The following is a 23,396-nucleotide window of genomic DNA, read 5'->3' as shown; positions in this document are numbered from 1 at the left end:
AACACATTTTAGTGTCTATGCTATCTTTTCCTACCACTGTTATTAACTTTTATTATGGAAATAACCATAGTAAGAAAATATTCTATATTACATGGGATCATGATGCTAAGCAGGGCTCCAGAATCCATCTTCACTTTAGTATTGTATGTCCACTCAACCCCTTACCTTCCACTTGTGTCTCTCCCTTACCATGCTTTCTAAAGAGTAATCAGAAGCCATTGGTATGCTTATTAGTCATAAATTAAATTGAACATTTATAAATCACATTTTGTCCTGCAGTACATAACATATATCTAACATGGGCCTGTTTCACAAGCAGTAACTACATTTTTATGAGGAAGTCTTGAGAGGATCTTTACAAGAGCTCTGGAATCAGCTTTACAACATACCATTTCCATACAGGTTCAGGCACATCAATCTTAATTTACTTTTCAATGTTGTGTTACTTTTCTAACTATCTGTACATATTATACAAGGACATGCGTTAGAGGGGCTCCTGCAATGTAAATATGAGAAAAGATTTTTTTCTCATTTCTGTAAAATTCTTATGATCAACACGTTGACAAACACAGACCCTTAGCAATAATTATTAGCAAAGATTTCATTTTAAGGATCACTTTATTCCTGTTACTAGAATTAGACAGCTTTAGAAAAATACTGAGGAGAAAGACATGTTCATATTATGTCTAAATTATATCTAAATGCAAATAAAGATCTGAGATTTGCTGTGTGGTGCATAAGGTCAAAATTCACAACTTTCTTGAGTTCAACTGCTGTACAGGGTAGAAAGTTATAAGAAAATCTCTGATGAACTTTAGAAATATTGAGCAAATGATACAGTGTAGATGGGAAAGTAGTGGACAGCAGATCCATTTGTGAGGTATAAAAATGTACCAGGGGCCTTGTTTAGACCAGTTATGGAAAATAACCTTATCAGTCCTAGAAAAAACAGGGCAAATGCCATCTCATGTTACTTGGAGAAGCTGGATATTGAAAAAATAAAAACAAAGATTTAAATCAGTCTGGCATACTCTGTTGTCCCTGGGGTAGGGAACCTGGCTGAGAAAGCTGCTTTCCTTTCACTCCCTGCCTTCCTATGCGGAGAGTTGGAAATTTCAAGTTATAAATATGAAAATGTATGGAGGGGGAAGGTGAAGGCTCTGCTAAGATATATGCAAGCACATTACACCATGTTCATCTCCATGCTATCACTTTGGGAAATTTAGCTAACAGTTTCAGAATATAAAGACATTTATGCATGTTACAGAAATAATTTGTAGAATTATGTATACCTCTTCCCAGTGGTGAAATTGAAGCTCTAGAGACCAACACTTAGATTAGATTTGTCGACAGTAGGGCATTGGTTCCTTCATTTAATGCAATATTATTTCTATAGCAACAGAGAGATATGTTCAGTTTTACTGCAGAAAACAGATTGCTCAAAATGGAAAACAAGGTCTTTGTCTGAAGAGCCCAGGAAATCATACTAAACAAAAATAATTTAAGGACAACACTATCTTCATTTGACCTTTTTTTTCTTGGTAGAAGGCCAAAAGAAAAAAAATCCAGAAGAGGAGGAACCCAGGGAAATAAAGGTGTGAAAAGGTAGAGTAATGTGTCTGAACTCTTTGGGTGTAGTGCTGGAGAGGAAGGGCTCCAGGAATGTGCACTATTTGTGGTATAATGAACTGCACCACTGTGCAGTGCCACAATGGAGGCACCTCCCTCTAAATTTACAGTTGAGGGAAAGTAATAAAGAAGACAAAAGAGGAAAAGATAAGTGATAAAGAAGGAAGCCACTAGAATACTACAGTGGTCAGTGCTGTAGGATAAAATTATCCCCTTCAATATCTCTACCAGACACAGAGGCAGCTATAATATGTAATTATTCCCATTATCATCCAGAACATATTTAGATAGAGGTTTGTTGTAGGCCAATAGGAGAAGAACACAATGCCAAGAGGCAACGTAAAAAAAATAACTGGGGAGGTGCTGGCATAAATGTAACTGAAATCAGTTTCTGTTGTGTTTATCCTGGCACCACGTGCAGTGACATTTTTAATACTGTGGCCTGGGATTTAAGTCTTTATGCTAGGTTCTGTAAATACAGCCTTGCCCTGAGATAAATGACTTCACAAATTAATAGGGCAGTTTGGCTTTCATGAAAAACATGAAAGTGAAAACTGTTGCTAGTGTAGTTGCCTAGAATTCTCTGCAGCTTCCCAGTCCATTACTTCTGAAAGCTGAGCAACATGTCCAGGAGCACAAAGGCAGAATGTCAATGTCTCAGCTGCAGTACATGTTTCTATTGCATGTTACATCACTGTTTGCCTGAACACTTCAGTATTCTTTCTTGCATTGCTTAGAGGTGTCAAGACAATCTGGCTTCACTCACTGAAAGAGCAGATGTCAAGGAAGTACTTCAAAGCAATTTTGCTGAAGGTGGCTTTAGTCAGCAGAACTATAATTCACAGATTATTCTGCCAAAGAAATAATCCTTTAATCCACAGTTACTGTTTACTATGGTATTCCACAGAATAGAGCACCTATGAACAAAGGCTAGGTTTGGTTTTTTAATGCACTAGCTATAAAAACCACTTGAAGCACTTTTTACCTCCAGCAGTATCATCTGAGCAATGTGTGGTCATTGCAATTTTTGTATCTGAGGAAAACTTCACTTTACAGTAACCTCCACCAATATTAGCTTTTTCCCCAAAAGTATTCCAGATGAAAAGTTATCAACCAATTAATAATAGCAAACATTTTTCTACTGAGAGTGAATTATGAAAGAGAATGGGGAAGGTTGTAATGGTATTCTTAGGTGCTACCTCCAGGTGTTTCTGTGTCAGTGTTAGGAGAACTACAACTACCTCCCCACGGCAGGAGACAGTCCCTGCAAGGGGACACACTGTGGTGGGGACAGCAGGGCTATTGCCCTGGATCTCCAATTTATGTCATTTTGTAAGAGCTGAAAGTTCCAGTGACATGATCTGACTTCTAACAATCAAAGCTATTGATAAATCCACAGAAAGAGCCCATCAGAGGTCAGTTTCTCAGCATTACATGATGAGGATGCATTTCAGAGAAATTTTTACTCTCTGAAGATGACCTGAGAAGTCACTTACAGGGACCTGGCCAGCACAAGCTGCTGCAGCTCCATCCACGATGCTGCTGCTGTTTTTAGACCTTTTGGGGATGGGTTTTCTCAGGAGCCAGAACAGTACCCCCTTACCTGATCTATCTTGACACAGACTGTACTGTGTCATGGCTTCCTACAGGAAACCATACTGCAGATATAAAAAACCATGTGGCCCTAAAATCTATACTTAAAAGTTTGGCACAGGAGGCCCTAATGAGTCAGTACATGTTTTAAATCCCCACTATTATGGTGGTTTCTGTCTCAACAAGACCTTTGTTAACCTTAGGCTGAGGGCAAGCACAGGCACTAATAGGATGAACTTATCCAAGATGTCTTTAGCCAACTTAACAACATGTAAAAATGTAGCACAACTATTTTTTGTGTTTCTAAATTACTGGTCTAAGTCTTGCAATGTATCTTAAAAGTGTCCCAGACACAGGAATTGCAAGCATATAATTTCTAAAGGAAAGCACAAATTTTAAGTTTGGAATAAAATAAAAAAGAAAATGGTTTAACTATGAGATTTTATCTGAGCAACACTCTTGATATGACAACTGCAATCTGCCTAATGTTTAATCCAAGAGACTGATTATCAAAGAACAAGTAAAAGCTAAATTGCATATTAGAAAGATACGAAATATCAAATAGAAATAGTAAAACTAAATCTGATAAAAGCAAAATAAATGTCCGAACACCACTTACAAAAATGGAATTTATAAAAACATATAAAAATTTATTAAAAAAATTTATAAGAACATTGTTATAATTTATTATAACAGAAGAATTACTCCAACTTCAAAAGAGAAGCAGTTCTTGTTGGAAGCAATCACACAATTGTTATAAGCAAACAGAAGAAAGATATTTGTATTTTCCTGTGCCTTACAGTGCATCCTCACAATTGCATTAATCAGAGTCTCTTGGATGGGGGCATTTTCCTCTTCTTGAAAAGTTTATCTTTTTTTGTTTGTTTGTTTCCATGACTGAGTGCAGTTGCTCTACTTCTGCATGCCATTTAGAGGACCTTCCCTGGCAGCATTCCCTAACTTTCTAAAGAGGGGAATTCAAAGCCATATTCACAGCATGCTCCTTTTTTAAGTACCTCCACTGAAAGAAATTTAACTGCTTCCTCTATCCTGTGTCAGAAACTCTTTTCCTCCTGTTCAAAATAAGATTGCTTATCATCTTTGCTGTTGTTTTGGATACCTGGCTGTTGACTCCAGCTTACCAGGGCTACAGTTCAGCTCCTACATCATCCCTCTCAGCTGACCCCCCACCCAGTGACACCCCTTTGCTGTGCCTGTCACCTGGAAGGCAGCAAAGGCCCCAGAGCAATGGTATAATTGAGATCAGATTGTATTTTTCAGGCTCCTTTTGTGATTACATCTTTACTGCCTCTAAGTTTTATGTACTACCATAAATAAAAGTTTAACTGAGCTCTCATCTTGTCACATCTCTGATACCAATACACAGTTTTATCTTTGCTAATGAAAACCAAGCATCCCTTCAAGGGCACTGATGCAGATAGAGCTTTCCCACCCCAAAGCTCTGACACTGTTCCTTGCTGTGCTGCCCTTTCCCAGCCTTCCCTGTTTCATCAGTATGGGCAACTCCTTTATTGTCATGGAAAACTTTTACCCTCTTCTCACTGCTTTACATGATACTGTCCCAGAAAAGCAACAATTCTGTCTTCTCCCTGAACCGTGAGGGAAAAAACCTTGTTCTCTCTCCATTTCACATTAATTTTTCCTAGGATGCTACAAAAATGCAGTAATAGGGCACTGGCACAGAAAGAGGCCACCCAGGTCACTCTTAGCAGTGCTCTTGTTAGTCTGTGCTTTTCATTTTTTCTTGTTTTAAAGTTTCCCCTTTAGCATCTGCCATAATGAAGTCATGTGATTTACTGCATCATTCTGCAGATCATCATTTACTGCATCATTACATGCAAGAATAAGCTGATCAATTTTAATAAACCCTGTATGGTCATGTTTCAAAATAAGTTTTTCAGGCTTAGTCTGTGCTGTAATAGCCAAAATATCTCCTCTCTCTTCTTTAGACAAATACAAATTCCTAATATCCAAATAGCCTGGAAACAATTTTATGGTGTGCAAAAAAATATTATACCATTAAAAGTAATGTAAAGATTACTTTATTCACTACTGGACAAACTGACTACTCAGTCTAACTTAAAAAAGCCTCATACCATTAGTTCCAATGAAGAGCAGGCACTGCAGTATTCATTTATCTACAGCTGTAAGCGACTGATCTTTTCAGTATATTAAAAACAAGTAATTATCTGTTCTGAGACAGAAAAAGGATCACACTAAAGCATTTTCCTGCATGAAAGCACAAGTTAAATTCATTTTATAACTTTGGGCACTGAAAGAACAAACTTTAGCTCTAGTTTTAGCTATTAATTATTACATTAAAACAAAGACAAAGCCCCAAAAATGAACGAGGAAGCCTATGAGAGGACCAACTGCTCCTAGAGTTTTGGTGCATGACATTAAATATAATGACTGCAAGTGCCAACATTTTTGAGTGCCAGCCACACAGGTGCCCACTTAACAACCTATTTTGTGGTGTTTACTGTTCTACCTTCTGCTGTGAAAATAAGTATCATGTTTCATTTAAAGTACAACTCTGCTCATCATATCCTTACTCATCTCCTAGCTATGCAGAGCTGTCACATCAAGCCCAGGCCCTCACTCCCATTTGGGTCTGTTCTTCTGAGGAAGTCATCACAAGCAGGAAAAAATACCACAGCGCTACAGGAGTTACAACAAACTTAATGTAAACAAGCTGAAGGTATGAAAGTTTCCAATAATTGTTCTTCACTTTAAGGGACAGAGCCAAGAATATAATCTTTCACACCTTCTTCAAATGACCACCTGTGAGACTTTTACAGCTTTCTGACACCTTCATCATGTCTACAGTTTCATATTAAGTAGTTACAGCACAATGAATAACTCTCTACAACACTGGTCCCCTATGTCTGACAAAATTGTCCTCACTGTTAAGCTGAGAAACACTTTCAATAAATGGGTACAATTAATTAAAAAGACATGTACTTTTCCAGCTGGCTAAGGCATTTTTCTCCCCTCACAAAGACATCTTTGCTATCAGAACAAGTGCAGAATGAAAGTGCAGCTAATACCAGCCAGAGGCAATGGTTTAGATAGACTGCTTCTTTCTTAGAATATGCTCTCTCAGCCCAAATCCTCTTTTGCCAGTTTGTGTCTTTGCTCCACACTCATGTTGGCTGCAGGCTGTTCTGAGGAGAGCTTACAATACAAACAGGAGCTGTGCTGTGCTCAGACAGGTAACACAGCTTGCTTAGAGCCACAGACAGGAGAACTGGATGCTCTGTAGTCCAGTTCCTGCCCAGTAAAACCACATTAACCTCCACTGGCTACAAAAGAGCTAACAGTTGGGAAAAGACTTGGTTCATCTTAATTATCAAGTCAAAATTATGAAAGCCAGATCTTCTGCCACTGACTTCCAAGGAAGAATAAACTCCTTTGCCATTCAGTGAGATGGAAGAGCCTAGAAATGTGCCTTTTGAAAAGCTAACACTTTGAAACTAGAAAGACAGCTCATTTGACCATAACTGCATGGCATCCAAAGCACTTTGTGCAAGTTACTCTTAAAAAATAATAAGTCCAGCTTCAAGAAAGAAGCTTTATCATAAAAGCATATGATTTGATATAACTGTATAATTAATTACGTCTCAAGATTCCAGATATTATTAACATTAGTGAGAGTTTGGAGAAGACCACAGCCAGGAATTCTTCTGGTTTGGACTCTATTCTACCCAACAGGTCAAAGTTTTTGATAGGCTGCAACAGCAAAAGAAATGGATGCAGTAAATTTGGTGAGTTAAGGTATCATTTTGTCAGGAAATTAGGTCAAACTTAGACTCATGTTATTTTGTATGATAGTACAAAAGCCCCACTGCTCAGATAGTGATATATTTATGGAAAAACACCTTGTAATCAACGAACAAAATTTTCACCTACAGCCTGGTTCAGTAGAAACATTTCAAAGCCACAGCTTCTGCCCTGCAGTTAACAAAATCAATCTGTGCCCTTTCTACTTCATGCTCTATTATAAATCTCCATTTAAAGATTCAGGACTTGGGATTTAGCTGACAGTTTTGCTGAAACTGCATGTGGCAGTAGAATACAGCTGCCTCCTCGCCAGCTGTGCCAAGCTGATGGGAGTTAAAATACTACACATGCTTTTGTTAGTAAACCAAGCAGCCAGCTCAAATGGCAAAAAAAGAGCAATATATGGTAAAGGTCACATGCTTATATTAATTTTTAAAATTGGAACCATATTTTAAAGACACCATTTTTTAACCTGCTCATATGATTGTTATACAGACAGGTCAGAAATCAGCACTCATGCCTCTAGATGAGAAAGGAAATATTTTCAAGAACTATTGTATTTTTAGTTAAAATTAAAACATCGCAGAACATCTTATGTATAGATGCTTCCCTTAAAGACTTGAAGAGCATCTTAATTCTGTCTGGCAAGAACATTCCTCTGTTTATGAAAGTGGGTTAACTGTACTTTTAAAGTAATAGTAAAAACAGTTCACAGCCAGATTTACTGTGATAAAACCACTTTTTAATAAAGATATTAAGAACTATCAGGCATTTTTTCCTTTGTAGAATGCCTTACTTAATTCCCTGTACATAACACTAAGAACTTGTATTGGACCTGGCATTTTCTCTGTAATTTATTGGTTTCACAAATGTATAAATGGCAGCTTGTGCATTTGCATGCAGATTTCAGCATTATATTCAAATCACATCTTGTGTGCAAAACCTACAAGCAGCAAATTTCCAATCTCCCACCAACTCAGCTACTGGAATGTGAACAACCCAGTTCATACAAAGCACAAGCACAGCACTACCACTTAGAAAGGATGTCAAGCTGAATCAACCACAAAGTAATTGGAAATTTATGTCTGCAAAATACTTTCTAAGAAGGAAAAACATACACTTGCAGATGACTGTGGACTTTATATAATATCAAATATAACAGGAGCTGTGAAACTTTATTAACTCAATGTTCATTTTTACTGGATCCAAAACTGAATGACACGTAGGACTTTTGGGAGGTACCAGCTTGAGCTCTTACTGAAAGTCGGTGAATAAATCACTGACCTTTCCTGGTCAAGTCTAAGACTGTTTCTTAAGCAAGAGAATTTACAACATTCCTTACAGGTTTTCAATAATAATGCTCTGACTAGAAACAACTGCTATGGTGGGTGCTTTTCCCTTGATTTTGGAAACTGAAAAGTTAAAGAGTTCAAGAAAGTTTAAGGAGCACCCTGCAAAGGCAGGGTTTATAATCACATGATGCAGCCTATGCTTTAAAGTTTGGTATCTATAATAACTATACGTTTGAAATAAGACATATTAATGCACTCCATATTTACACAGGGACAAGAGAGAAATAATCTGGACCATGGCTGTTGCATATCAAATTTGGGCATTGGAAAGAAGCTCAGAATAATCCAGTTAGTAATTCTCTCAGGAGAGAAGATGCCTTCAAATGTTACAGTGATTATAAACAGAAATGAAGACATACTGCTGTCTGGACATCAGAACCATCAGCTCTGATGTTCCTCTGCTCTGAAACAGTCTATTCTGAATGTAAGCAATTTCACTCTCTACAGTGTATGTGTCAGAGCCTGTCAGAGGTACTGATTGTATAAAAGCCAGGATGCCCAGCTTGTCTTGTATTCTTATTATCAAATTGCTAAGCAGAAGTCAAATGTAGAAGTGCAGATTTGAAAACCAGGTCCCTTAATTGCTGCCTAAATATGAATTTAGAGTCCCTGCAATAAGCTGCAAAATACTCTGATATTTGCACCTGCTTTTAAAAAATTTTCTACCTCTTACCACCTGTATTATTATATGAAAAAAGACAGTTTGCATGGAAGCCAGGATAGAGTATGTAATTTTGGGGAGACACATAGGCAGCAGCTTTGCTTTTCACAGAAAGCACACAGTGGTGACCAAAATTATAATTTGTCAAATTGAGCTGATACGCTTTACTGAGGCTTTATGGAGGAGTCACTGTTAGCAAAATGTGCACAGTTTGTGTGTGGGGAGGGAGAAATGCATGAAAGAAGCATACACACAGAGGTGGATGCGGTCATGAGGAGTTGACTGGCAGGTGAGAAGAGTTGGGGGCCCTGGAAACAGGGGCAAAGAGCAGGACAGGGACATATCACAGCCAGGAGCCCAGGGATGCTTGAAGCAAAAAGGGAAAGCAGGCAAAGGTAGAGAGAAATAGGGAGAGATGGTGAAACAAGCAGTGCACTTGCATGTCCAGCAGTCTACACGTTGATTACATGACAGTGAGAATTCCCTCCCAAATTCATGATCCTGTCTTTTTACAGGATGCCAGGTAGTTACAGGTTCTAGGTAGTCCACCAATTTCCCCACTACATGTGGCTTTGTGCTCAAGGCACTGCTTTCCCCAGCTGCACCAGCTGCCCTGTCCTCTACTTTTCTGCTTCTCCCCACCCCTCATGCTTGAAGCAGTCTTTATCCAGCTCCCAAGGCTGTACTGCCTCAAGGAGCAGTAACAGATCATCCATGGCCTGCTTATAGGCTGGGGTGGGGGCCTGTGTCTCTCTAATGTTAAAGCCTTTGCTGTGACCCCATATTTAAGCTGTTAACAGTAACACCACACACCCAGCCCCAAGCTCCAGGTCACAGACCCTGTAACATGCTCAAACCAAGCCCAAGAAACTGGGACTGGGGCACTGCAAAGCCAGCCCAGCTGCTGGCCTTTAGGCAGCAATAGCAATACTCTTCACTGTCCTCCTGAACAATGGTGGCATTCACACCTATATGACTGTAATAACATAATAGCCCAGGATTATTAATTAATTTAAAAATTTAGGAGGGAGGTCTTGAGCAACAGGAAATGATGACATCATCCCCAAAGGATTAGGAGTTTACTGTGCATTTTAAATACTGGCCTATTAATACCTGTGACTGGTTGTACTGCACCTATGGAAGAGACTATGGAAAACTGTACCTATAGGTGCCATTTCTCAGCAGAAGGTTGGTGCATATCCCTATTTGCTTTCTGAAAAGGCTTGTGTCAGATAATATAGAACTGAATGATTGGGGCAGGAAATGTGTATATTAGGGATTATGCCTTCATTTAACTAAAGGAATTAGTACAAGTATTTGCAATGTACTTCAAGTGCCATAATACTCAATTCTAGTGATTTGGATTTCTTCTAATTAACATATACACAGCAATTAAAACTGCAAGCATAAACATTACTTGCTCACTGATTCGTTATCACACTGTTAACAGATCAAGCTTAATCAAGTTCTATCAGTTTTTTTGATTATACACATTATTAGACAAGCCTCGTTCCACTTAGGTGTCTAAACAGCTACATTTTATTACAGTCAGAGCCCAGTAAAGTTTGCAGGAGTGCTGCTGTCTTGCTTGTTCTTTCACCCATGTAAATAGACCAATTAATGAAAAATAATTACAAACCTGGTCTTGGGCTACATCATGTAAAAGACATTGCTGGTTAGAAATGATGTCTACCAAGCTACTGACAGCAGCAGCATAATTAAAAAATGCAGTTTAAATTTCCTCCAAAGGAATGCAGCCACATAAAAACAGCTGTTAGGATTCTTAGCTTCAGAAGTCAGTGCTTCTTCATGGCTTCAACAGGGTGACCTTGGCTGCAAACAACTGATTTCTCTGCTGTTATAATGGAAGATGTTGAAATGCAGAAGCTGTTTCCTGCACACCAATCTAAAGTCAAGGTATGGGATGAAGAAGGAAGCACAATGCTTCATGTTAAACTGAAAGAGGAAAGATGGGCAAGAAAGGAGGCAGGGGGGTTTGTCCTCAATCTATGGAGAGAGCTATACCAGGTTTGTTGAGCTCGTGAATCATTTCAGTGACTTGAGATCAGCCACCAACAGTGGGGTTTTGCTACACCCAAGAGGGGCAAAGAAGCTAAATGTTACACATTAAGGTATGGGACACCAACTTAATGCACAGGAATGGCTTCAGAAGCCAAGTCTTTAATTATCATGGTGTATCTAGAGGTAAGTATTGAGTTTACAGAAATTATTTTCAGTAACATAGTTGCACTGTAAGGTATTGCTTAAAATTCGTGATTATGTACCACAATATTAGCATTACTAGGAATAGCTATCCCATTCTTGATTATGTAATCAAGAAAAACTTCTGAAAATAATATTCAGAGTACAAACTACTTTTAATCAGCAGCTAAATACCATGATACTGACACTGATTACTTCGTTGCTCTAATGACATCTGTAATGGATTCCAAGTGCTGTGCCTGATTGCTTCCCAGCTGATCAGGATTCTGTTCATTACTTCTAGCTGCTGGAATTCTGAGATTTCTTGGAGTTCTTTTGCAAAAGGCTTCAGTATTGCTTCAGCTAAATGTCTACACTGCATGCTTTAAACCAGCCATCATAAACTTTACACTTAGTACTCCATGAATTTGTTAGAATTGAATATTCTAAAATTCCTTTTAGTAGCACATTTCCTTAGCTATTTTATGTAACTACATTATGACAAGCTTAAAAAGTTCCAAAAAAACAGTTTCAATAAACAAGAAATTATTAGATGAATTAAAATACAGTGGCTCAAGTGAGAAAATCGTAGAATAATTTAGTCTGGAAAAACCCTTAGGATCACTGAGCCAGGAACTGCTCATTCTTTCTTGCAGTTTCTTGGAAATCACACTACAACACTACAGCTTCAAATATTTATACAGTGCACAGCACAGAGATCACACAATCCAAGTGATCTCAGCAGTACAAGCCCATCAGTTTCTTTTACGTGTTTGTTAGCAAAATGAGCATATGACAGGATTTTACAAAACTCCCACAGGTTTGTATCTAGAACATTATGGAAGTCTGAGGCATATCCTGGTAAAAAGGATAATAATGACTGCAGAGATCCATTACTAGAAAAAAACCCATAAAAGCCTCCACACAGCAAGACTTACTTATTGCATTCTAGCCACTCAGTAGTAGAAGGCTGCTGGCTCTCTGTACTTGGCACTTACACAATCAACAGAAAAGCCTTAGAATAACACAGTTTAAAGTCAATATAGACAAAAGCATTGTTTTTTGAGCCTTTGAGAAATATCTAAGCAAAATGAAATTAACCTAGCTTATTGGTGTACTTAAATTTGAAAGTGAAAGACTCTTTTCAACAGGGTGTAGAACACCTATTATTTGTCCTGAAACATCTTCCTCGTACAACAGATACTGAGGATAACATACTTGGAACACTTTCACAAATTAAAAGTCCTAATCAAAATACTTATTAAAACTCTGCTATATGAAGGCCAGATGATTCTTAGGAAGATACTATTTTATATTTCTGGCTCAAACATATTCTTCCAAAATTAATGGAAGAACATAAACCAATAAAACAACTGCATAATGGCAAACTTCCTGTTACCAAGCTGCTGAGATTTTACACAGTAGATTTTATCAAGCTTAAATCTGTTGTTTTTTACACTTTCCCACACTATCACTAAAGTCATGTTCTTATCAAAAGTAAGTCTGTAATCTACAAGTAATGTCAATCAATTTGACAGCTAGGGTTTTAAAATCCATTTCATAGGACACTGAAGGAATTAGTGAAAGGTCTCAAACCCTTCTTGTGCAAAAGAGGTGGGAAGCACCACTGCAGGGGGAGGGCAGAGCAGAGTGCAGGACAAACTACTGCACAAAGAGGGGTCTGCAAGCTCACTTAGTGATTTCTGCACCCTCAGCTACATAGCTAAAGATGTCTGCAGTTCTGCTCTTTATCAAGTCTAAGGAATGTAAGACACTGTGCTTAGTTCTACTTTTGAGACCACTTGTCAACCACTTTGTCATTCACTTCCAAGGAGAGTATTTATCTCCTATAAAATAGAAAATATTACCAGTCTGTTTCAAAGTTTAACTCTCAAACTTTGTAACCCACCTTTCTTGATGCACTGTTGGTGGTTCTTCTGGATATACACAAGAAACTGATGTCTGAGACCCACAACAACAGGATAGAATGCTAGAACTTGGTTTTACTGACAGACTTCTACACATTTTATTATCAAAGCAGCTGAATTTATTAAGTATTAGGAAGTCAGAATTCTGAGCTTCACCCACATCAGGTACTCAAAAAGCCAGTTATTTTTTTTTCTTCTCTTGGCTTTGTATTTCCCCAGTGGATAGAGTCCCTATTTGTCTTTTCAAAGCAATTTGTTTAGAAGAAAGAATTTTAGTGACTTCTTATGTCTTTTATTTCGAAGAAAATTTCCTCAGTCCCACTGAAAAAACCCAACTACCAAAAGTACACCCCTGAAATGAATGATACAGAAAGTCAGGTGAAGAAATCAGAATGTCTCAAGAATCATCTGCAAAGCATACTTTTTCCCAAATACCATAACAGTAGCATACCCAATCGTATGAAAGAATATTCGTGAAGTCAATAAAATTAAATTTGACATGTTGGCAATCTGAACTATAAAGAAACAGGAGCTACAGTTCCCATTCTACAATTTTAATTTTCTTACCTGGCATTCCATGGATAAGGTCTCCACACAACACAAAGAACTTGGGTTTAGGGTTTAGTTTGTTAATGGCTTGCACTGCTTGCTCTGCTAATACGATTTCTTCTCCCCATTCATCATCTCCATTGTCAGCTTCTCCAACTCTCCAAGATTTCATCAGTCCAAACTGAGGATCTGCTCCCTGGATGAAGTAAAAGGGCCCTTTCCATTGGTACTCATCCTCTAGAAGGAAAAACAGAGAGAGAAAAAAAAAAAGTCAAGCACTAGAGAAGCTTTTAAAGAAAATGAACATTTCTGTGCATCATTAAATTGCTTGCTCTTCTCCTAAGTAGGCTGAGACTGCTTTAATGAAAGTACAGATTTCTATAGTCATTCATATAGGACAAATATAAAGGCAGAAGTACAAAATTTTCCTCTAATGGGTAGCTGCAATAAATGGAATTGTATTAATCTAATTATACCACATGGTAATTACAGACTGATTAGAGGAAAACTATGTGAAGAATTCAGCAAATAAAACTGGAAATTACAAGACCACTGCATAACACAAGTGTATAACATTAGATTTCATTTGATTCTTTTAAGGCTCCAATTATGGCTTCTTCACTTAGCAAGTTAAAACACACACAACACATTTCACATTTTATGGTTCCAGTAGACTTGGAAATCTAAGGAGTTAAATAGAATCATAGAATCAGCTGGGTTGGAAAAGACCTCTGAGATCCAGTCCAACCCTTGATCCACTACCAAAAAGTACTTTTGGTTCTTATACTTTCAAAGAGTAGTTGGATGCAGCACGTTCTGTGGAGTCAGAACTGAAGCCACTCAGCAGGACCAAGGTCAGCAAACACGAAATCCAACAAGATCAGAATTAGCAGCAACAATGAAAATCCTAATTTAGAACTTCCACAATAACTCCCAAGAGCTATGATAAAAAGGTGAGAACTGAGAAAAAAATTTGCATTGATAGAGTTAGGAAACATTAGGAAAAAAGATCTCAACACACTGCAAATAAAACAACAGTTGGCTACAAATTAAAACCAAAAATGGAAAAATGGGTATCCTTTTTGAGAGACTTACATCTAATGTTGAAATTAAAGTACAAACACAAGTACACAGTTTATTTTTAATGCATTCATTTTCAATCTGAGTATTTTAATAGCTGTATCTGGCTCAGTGCTAATCCATTTTTTTAAAAAACACATATAAACTGCTGAAACTGACTACATGAATCTATAGTTGAATCTAAAAAAACCCCCAAACAAACAAACAAAACAAAAAACCCCCAAACAACAAAAAAACCCAAAACAAAAAAAGCCAGCATCTTATTTCAAATTAAAATATAATCCATCAGTGTGCTCCCATATTATGTCAGTCTGGCCTGAAATACAGCTTGAGGCAAAACTTAGCTTCCATAACAGTACATAGCCAAGTAACATGTCCACTGCGTAGATTTACTTCTGCTTTTCATTCAAGTAATCTAGAACGGGAGCTTCCTATTTTGTAAGCAGTGGGATAGGTTTATTTTAAGGGAGGTTAGAAACAGAGATCAAAATTCATCTCTTGCACCAAGCATATGATTGGGCTGGGGTTGGGGAAGAGTAATGTGGTCAGTTCCCTAAAGCTGCTTGTAGTTGTTATCTGTTGCTATGGCACCAGATCATTTTGCCAAATGCAAGCTTCTACATTTTAGTTAAAATAAACCCCAAACATTTACTTCTAATAAAATTATTTATAATCCATTAGCACTGTTAATTCCCACTAGCATTGCTTTGTTCTAAATAACAATAATGCATGGTATAGATAAAAACTTTTAGCCATTCATTAGATTTTAATTCTGAAATGAAATTAACTTTTCCAGTTATATAACTTGTTCAGAGAAGTGAAATGATCCATCTACCCATGAGCCTGCAATAGAAGCCTTATGGAACTAGCTGAATGACACAAAGTAATTTAGATTTTTATTTTATTCCTTGCATGCCAAAATACGACTGCCATAAAGAGCAGCTTCATGCTGCATCAAAAGTATTGTTTGTGCAGAGAAATCAACTTACAGTTTTTATAAGCAAAAAGCTAAGAAAAAAACAGTTAAGGAAGCTCGTCTCAGAAAACTTTTATGAACCACACAAAATAAAAAAGGGGAAAGTGTTTTGGAAGAGTAGCACAATCCTCAAGGTCATTAAATGGGAAAAGGACTCAAATCTTTGAACTAAGTGGCAGGATTTTTAACACCTGTCCCAGCAACTCAGTAGACAGCATGGATAATCAATGCTGAGCAAAATCTAATTGTTTCCTATGGATTCATCTAAAGCCAGTAACTTTTTCCATAGTAGCCTATGTAAACTACAGAGACATAGCCATTTTTACAGAAAATACTTGCAAAAAGACAGTTACTCTTTGCTCCAAAAGATTGTGTTTCAGCCATGGAGACAGTATTTCCCCTTGCACAACACCAGGGATGGCAGGTGAAGCCCCTGCAGCAGGCCAGGAAGCAGCACTGCATCACATCCCAGGTAGCAAGGAGCTTCAGGTACAATGCCTGAACAGTGAGACATCTGGAAAGCAGACAAAGCACTGTCAGGGAGCATGCAGAGCTGATACAAAACAGGTCACAGGGCCAGACCAGGGGCTATTCTAATATATGCTTCATGGATACTGGTTTTTTTTCCTGCCTTATATTCATGCCAGTGCAGTAGCTCTCTAGGTTTTACGTACCTGAATGTTTCCAAGACTATGCACAGATGCTCTGTTTTGAGTGGGTGAGTGATGGTCACGTGAGGCAGAGAGACAGACACTGGTAAGATGAATTTTAAAAGATAAGTTCAGTACACAGACAGAATCAAGAAGTGCCAGAAGAAAGGAGAAACAGAAGATGCAGGGGTGGAGGTGAAGAGTGGGGAGAAAAGGAAAGAGATAGGAGGTGAAAAGGAACTGAAAATTATACAGAAGTATATGTTATATATGCTATGTTCTTCTGTAGGAAACAAAATGATAGAATGAAGATGGCAAAACAGGGACAACAGAAACAATCCAGGAATCAGGGCTACATAAATAACATTTACTTAAAATGTTAGATTAATTAACTGATCTTAACCCAGTAATGTTAGTCAATAGCTAATTATTTGATAATTATTTGATTTGATAATTTGATAATTTACCAATTTGATAATTTACCAATGAGTTACAAAAAGTAACAGTAAGATTGATTATTTTCTATGTTTGCATTGTTATTTATCAACCCAACTAGAAACCCTATTTAAAAGCCAATAAGCCTACTACTTAAACCAAATACTGTTTAGTGTAGTTCTTTTGTTTATCAGGAGTGTGTTTCAGTTGCTATAAATAACTGCAGAATATCATGAAGAGTTGCCCTGGTACACCACCACTCAAGCAACCTTGCATCTACACCAATTCTTCAGCCTGTTGTGAATTCTGCTCATCCAGGAGGCAATGTTTACTTCTCTCAGTGGTCTATCTGCAGACAAGTTCATGAAAGATTTTCTTTTTCTGTGCAACACTTAACATCAGTCCAGCTGAGGTTTGAAGTGTTGCATTTGTGCACTCTGGCTAATACTTCTTCAGACTCTGAGGCAGCCTGCACAAATGCTCTTTCAACAGACCAATGTGCTAGAGGGGTAGCAAAGAGAAACAATGTAAAAGCATCTTCCACTACTATGGATGGATCCAGAAGTCTTTTGCCTAACAATTAAATTATTTAACAATGGACCACATTCAGATAATTACTAACAAAACTTCTATACCCTACTTTTCTCCCTCACTGCTGCTTGTTAGCACCCTCAAACAGAACAGGGAGGCCATGTCTGTGGTAAATCAGGCACCACAAAAATTTGCTTGACCTGGTTTTTTTTTTTTTACTTTGCACTGAATCACAAGAGTAATAAAAAAACCCCACTCTGTGGTATGCTAAGGGTATGCTGAAGTCTGGCAGGGGATGAGTAACAAACAGCATTGGGCACAAGTGGTGGGAGGAACAGATGTTTTTGCAGTGAGCATCTTGTCATGATCCAGGTCCTGGGTGTTACTCTACAAGGTTTCAATTAAATAGCAGCATTGCTATCTTGCCTTCCAAAACAGCAAGCAATGACTTTTAGGGAATGGCATCAGGGGTACCCTTCTGAATAGGAGTTTGAATTTTCAAGTCCATGAGAGGCCAGGTCCAGTTTTCAAGCCTTTGCATGAGCTGTGTAGTTGTATTAGGCAAAGTGCCAGCTAGTTAGGAGAAAGACAAGATGAGGATTCAATTAATACACCTTTTTTTTCCTGCCTTCTCTCTTGCATTGAAAAATGGAACAGAGCTGAGACCACCTGAAATTGGCTCTTCATCCCTATGAACACAGAGGCTGTTTGCAACCTTGTGAATTTACCACAGCAGTATGAATGCAAATGTCAGACAGAAGTCAGCAATTTCTCAGGTAATTGATATACATATGGCTTCCATTGCTGAAGGACAAATAATGTCTGTGGAGCTGCTCTTAGATATAGAATCACAAAAAACTCCTATTTTGTTCCCAGGCCTCCTTAAGAGTTGCAGAGCTGATCTCCACGGAAGAAGTCCAACTTCAGAATATGTTGTTATGCCTCCGTTTCAATAGCTTCCCACTCTTTTTCTACTCCCATGCATGCCAAAGTATGGAGAGAGGATCAATGCAATATAATTTTAGTAGCATAGGCTGAAAAATGGTGCCAGATTCTAATTTTATATAAGGATTAATTCTGTGTAGGGCCAAAATAGTCAGCAGCAATTCACAAGAGAAAACCTCAGCCACGTATTAGAATAACACATACAAAGACACCTCAAGGACTTAAGTGGGATTGAAGCTGGAGCTCACCATTTCTAGAGGTCAGTAGTTAATATCTTCCATGCCCTTATTTCTTCCCCTTCTTCTCTTCATAATTTCTCCCTTTCTTCCTGCCTCTCCAGGGGTGACAAACACACATAAAGAGATTGCTCATATAAACCACCACATTTTGGCCTGACAGCCATATTGTAGTGGTGGGTTTTCCAGTGCTCCCTTGGTGTTTTTAAAATACTTTGTCTGGTTTCAACACTACATTGGTTTTCTTCCTTTACACTCTATAGCATTTCACAGAAGTGAGTTATTTATGAGCAGTTACTCCTCTCCATGATCCCTCTACAGACACTACTCTAATCAGAGGAGAACAGACGTGGACACATGCCTAGTGCTTGCTCAGTACACCATAGACAGTAAGAAATACAAAAAATGCCATTATTCTCATGTTGGGTTTGCCAGGGGAATTAATTTCACTGCTCTGAAATCCTTTAAGTGAAGGCAATATTTATACATTATAAACAACACAAAAGGGAAACCCTTTTCCTTTGCAATTGTTCTGCAGTTTACCTTTGAAATAATTTAACTCCTTAAATAGCTTGAAAAAGAATAAACCCTTAATCATTTCTTATTATTAAAACTTTAAAAATAATTATGGCTTCAAACCTGCCATTGTCACTGTCTGTATGTCTAAACATAAAATATTTCTATCTAATTCTAAACATAAAATATTTATATCTGATGAACTATGCATTCCTTTCAGCTATATTTTCCACGTGCACCGAAAAGACTATCAAAGATATTGCTATAGAGGGTTCTGCTGACTGACCAATGCAACCTGTCATGGAAGGTGCAACTACATGCATCAGTGGAAAATCTTCAAAACAAGAATCAAAATACATTTTTAAGAGACATAAAATCCTTTCAGAGTAATTGTTGTAGAAAACATCTGCAGTGAGCCTAAAAACCAAAGATAATGTCCATAGAGACACTGAAAGAATAGTTTCCCAAACAAATTAGGCAGTGCTACTATTTTGAAAAGATACACTTTTAAACTTATTAGATAACTATCCGGATGGGAAATGCCCCCTCAGATACAGTATATTTGTACTGAGGGCTACAGAATGCTAAACTCTCATTATGCCTTTATGCTCATCCCCAAATTTAACACAAACTCATTTCAGAAACTTTACAGCCCAAGCCTGTAAGTGTGAAGGGGGGGTGGTTTGCATAATGACAAGGTGAAGTTACAGAAAGTTGCTAAAAACCCACTTAAAATTTGCTTAACCCATATGAGAGTTGGAGCTGGTATTCAGAATGGAACATGCTAGCTGGGAAGCAGTTTTCATCAGTGCTCAAAAATATTGCTGTTGAAGAGCTCTAGAACAGTAATTGTGATGTGCCAAGATCCAACTCTTGTGTGAAAAGCATGGCAAAATAAGAAATCAACTGCAATTGTATTTAATATCAAAGGAGGGTGAATTATATGCAATTATGCTTTTAAAAATTACAAAAATCCTTGAAGGCAGCATGAAAACTATTCAAAGACACTAACCCAAAGTCTCAGAGCATATGCACAGCATTTACGACAAGACCAAATCCAGACTGACTGAACAACACGAACAGCAGCCGTAAGGAGGTACATGTAGGGCAGCATCCTTCCAAAAGATAAAGCATTCAAACAAATAAAAGGAAAGACTTTATCCACTGGAGGGTTAGATACAGGAGCCCAAGAAGTCAAGCAAAGTGAAGAACTGGAAACAGCATAAATCTGAAAACTAATAAAGCCCTTTATAGAGGCACTAGGAGCAACTGGCCTGGCAGGCAGTGAGGCAGAGCAGGAAAACCATGTACATTTTTTTGCATCTGTGTTTATTGTGAGGAACTTGGGAAGCTCTAATACAACAATTCTTCCTTACAAACAACGCATCAGATCTGGCTCAAGTCAAAATATCAGTAGATGATTCAAAGAAACATGAGCAATAACAAACCACTGAGATTAGGTGGCATCCACAGAAGAACTCAAAAGTGAAAAACAAACAGCTAACCCCTGGGGAGCTGCCTCTTGCTCACAAACTGCCTTTGCACCAGAGGAGCAGGAAGAGGGTCAATATCACACCTACAATGAAGAGTCTCCTGAGCAACTACTGATGGCAAAACTGGCATCTGTACAGACAAGTTAATGGAAATTACAATAAAGACAATAACTATTGCACTTACTAATTCTTTAGAAAGATTAATTAACAGCTTTTACACAGACAAGGAAAAACCACTTGATACTGTCTACTGGAATGTCCAATAAGTATCTGAAAGTTGCTCACCGGAGATGCTTAAGAGAGCCAAGCTGTCTTGAAATATAAAGTAGGTGCATGCATAAAAACTGGTAAGAAAAAACAGAAATGGACAAAACATACAGATTCCATCCTAAATCTCTACTGGGACATTTACTGTTCAACAAATTCAAAATAACCTGTAGCAGGAACTAAATAGTCAAGGAGTGAAATTTGCTAAAATTAAGCCATTTGGCAGTATGAAAATAAGGCCTGATTGTGAAGAACTAGGGAGACACTTCACTGTGCAATGACTGTGCACATGGAAAACCACCAACTTCATATAAATGATTGTTCTAGCAAGTGCTGCAAAGAAAAGTCACCTCAACATTCATTAATGGCAAAAAGCAGAAATAGAAAAGGAACAGAGAGCAGACAAAAATAAAAGAAAAATATGAGAAACAACTGAATAAGATTGATTTTGTAAAAGACTTTTGAAGGACATGACAAAGGAACATAAAATCACATGTGGAACTGAGAACACAAGTATCCAGTGCTGGTTATCTGCCTCTTCCAGATTAAAGTTTTGGAACCATCTGATAAAACCAGAGAGACCAGTAAACCAGAGACACTTCTCTAACAGTTAAGCTGATCGTACTATCACTTGCTTAGTTACTTGAAAAACGTGTTTTACCTATTTTCACAGAAATCCTTTGCACACCACGATACTGGCATACTTGGGACAAAAAAACCCAACAAAACCCCCAAACCAAACTAAAATACAACACCAGCCAAATGCAATTGAAAACAACTTTTTTTTTTTTTTTTTTTTTTTTTTTTGAGAATTGGTGAAAAAAGAATTTACTCAAAAATGTGGTCCTGTTTCTTCACTAAAATACTCATAAAAGTAGTAGACACCTGAAGCATTATTTCACATGGGCGAAACGCAGAGTGAAGCCAAAGCATACAGAGGTCTCTTGCTAATAAAGTAGGGTATTTATGCACTGTTTGCTACTACACTCCACTGATTACATGGATAATTTATACCTCTAATCTTGAGCCACTGAATCACACATGAGCAAATCAGAGCAGGTTACAAGTATAACCTTCACACTGTGTGAAAGCAGACTGAACAAATTATTAGGGCACAGGTTGTGTAAGTGCAATTTTGCAGAAAGGCTAGCAAGAAAAAAAAGGAAATTAAGGTCTGGAGGGTGACTCTCAAATTTTAAAAGGAAACTTTGTGCTAAGCCATAGCAGTAATCCTAACTTTTTTGTAGCTACCTGTTAAATAGGAGTGAAGCCTAAAGACTGAAAAAAACTAAAACACAGATAACTAACTTCCATCTTAAACTCCAGGAAAAATTGCTTAAGTTTTATCAGCCCTTGGTTCTTTTTCTCTCCCCAGTCATTTAGTTATTAAAAGGTTGTGTTGAACTTTAGCCTGTTAAGAAAGAGCTAAGTAAATTATTGACAAAGAAGCACTGTACCCTAAGAAGCACTGTACCCTATAAGCTATGATAGCTTAAAAAGGGCTCTTCAGAAGGAAGAAATGCATCTGGAAAAGAAGATACCCAAATGTTTAAGGCAATTTTCAAGAAGTACTTAAAGCTTTTGTTCAGGAATTTTTACATTTCTGTTGAAGACTCCTCTTGTAGCTGTTTCACTATACAGTTGATATGATGGCTTGTCCGCCATCTGTCCCCTCAAACATTTGGCATTCTGTGCCAAACCAATCATACCATCTGTAATTAATAGGTTGCCAGAATGACTGCACACATATACTTATCGTGCTCAGAGAATTGGTGATTTTTCTTTATTTGGCAACAAGCAAAGCCAAATATTTCCAATGACATGCAAGAAAATACCACAAAATTGTAGGGCTTTGAATAGCCTTGCCCACCTCACCAAACCAATACAATTTGTAATTAATAAACAAATACAAAAGGAATAAAATACATGTGTAGCAATATGAAAATATTTCTTAACACAGAGCTAGTTCTGCACCTGAAAAACCAAGGCACACTGCAGAACCTCCACCCTTGGAAGAATTTATGAACAGGTGAGATACACACATGCTCAACATACTTCCCCATTCCAGCCACAAGACAAGAACCAGCAGTCAGCAACTGGCTGCCATCTTTAGCTTGTCAGTGGCCTCATTCACCTGAGAAGAAGTAAGTCCGCAAGTGAGCCTTCTATGGAACTGACTTCTACTCCTGCATTACCAGCTGAGGGGTTAAACAGTGCTGTCTTTGCACACCCTGGAACTAATTGCTGACCTGCACCCTGAGAGGCTAAAGCACCCTGAAGAAACTGGCATCCTATGCAGTTACATCTGTTATAACACACCTGCCTTTCATTTAAGTAACACAATGAACTGCCTGTAACCTGGTAACCTGTGAAGTCACCTCTGTAGGTACAAAGACGATAGCATGGCGCCGGCATCAACAGTTTTACAAGCTACAAAGATCAGGTTTAGCAACCCTGACACGCATTTTAACCGAATCTGGACTTGTACACTGAGGGCATCTTCACCACGCAGGCCTGAGACACCCGCACAGTGGATGGGCAGCAAGAAG

The 23,396-nt window shown here is 38.0% G+C and overlaps 1 protein-coding gene across 1 annotated transcript in view; it reads right to left on the bottom strand.

Moving 5' to 3' along the window:
• CPPED1 (calcineurin like phosphoesterase domain containing 1) overlaps nucleotides 1-23,396 on the bottom strand; it is a 36,650-nt gene that overhangs the window by 12,761 nt on the left and 493 nt on the right. Inside the window, exon 2 of the mRNA XM_030460015.1 lies at nucleotides 13,737-13,955. Coding sequence (XP_030315875.1) covers nucleotides 13,737-13,955 — 219 coding nt within the window. The remainder of the gene's footprint in view (nucleotides 1-13,736; nucleotides 13,956-23,396) is intronic.

This window comes from Calypte anna, chromosome 14, assembly GCF_003957555.1.
Source record: "Calypte anna isolate BGI_N300 chromosome 14, bCalAnn1_v1.p, whole genome shotgun sequence".
NCBI lineage: Eukaryota > Metazoa > Chordata > Aves > Apodiformes > Trochilidae > Calypte > Calypte anna.
The sequence above is the reverse complement of the archived record's forward strand: the minus strand, read 5'-3'. Positions and strand labels throughout refer to the sequence as shown.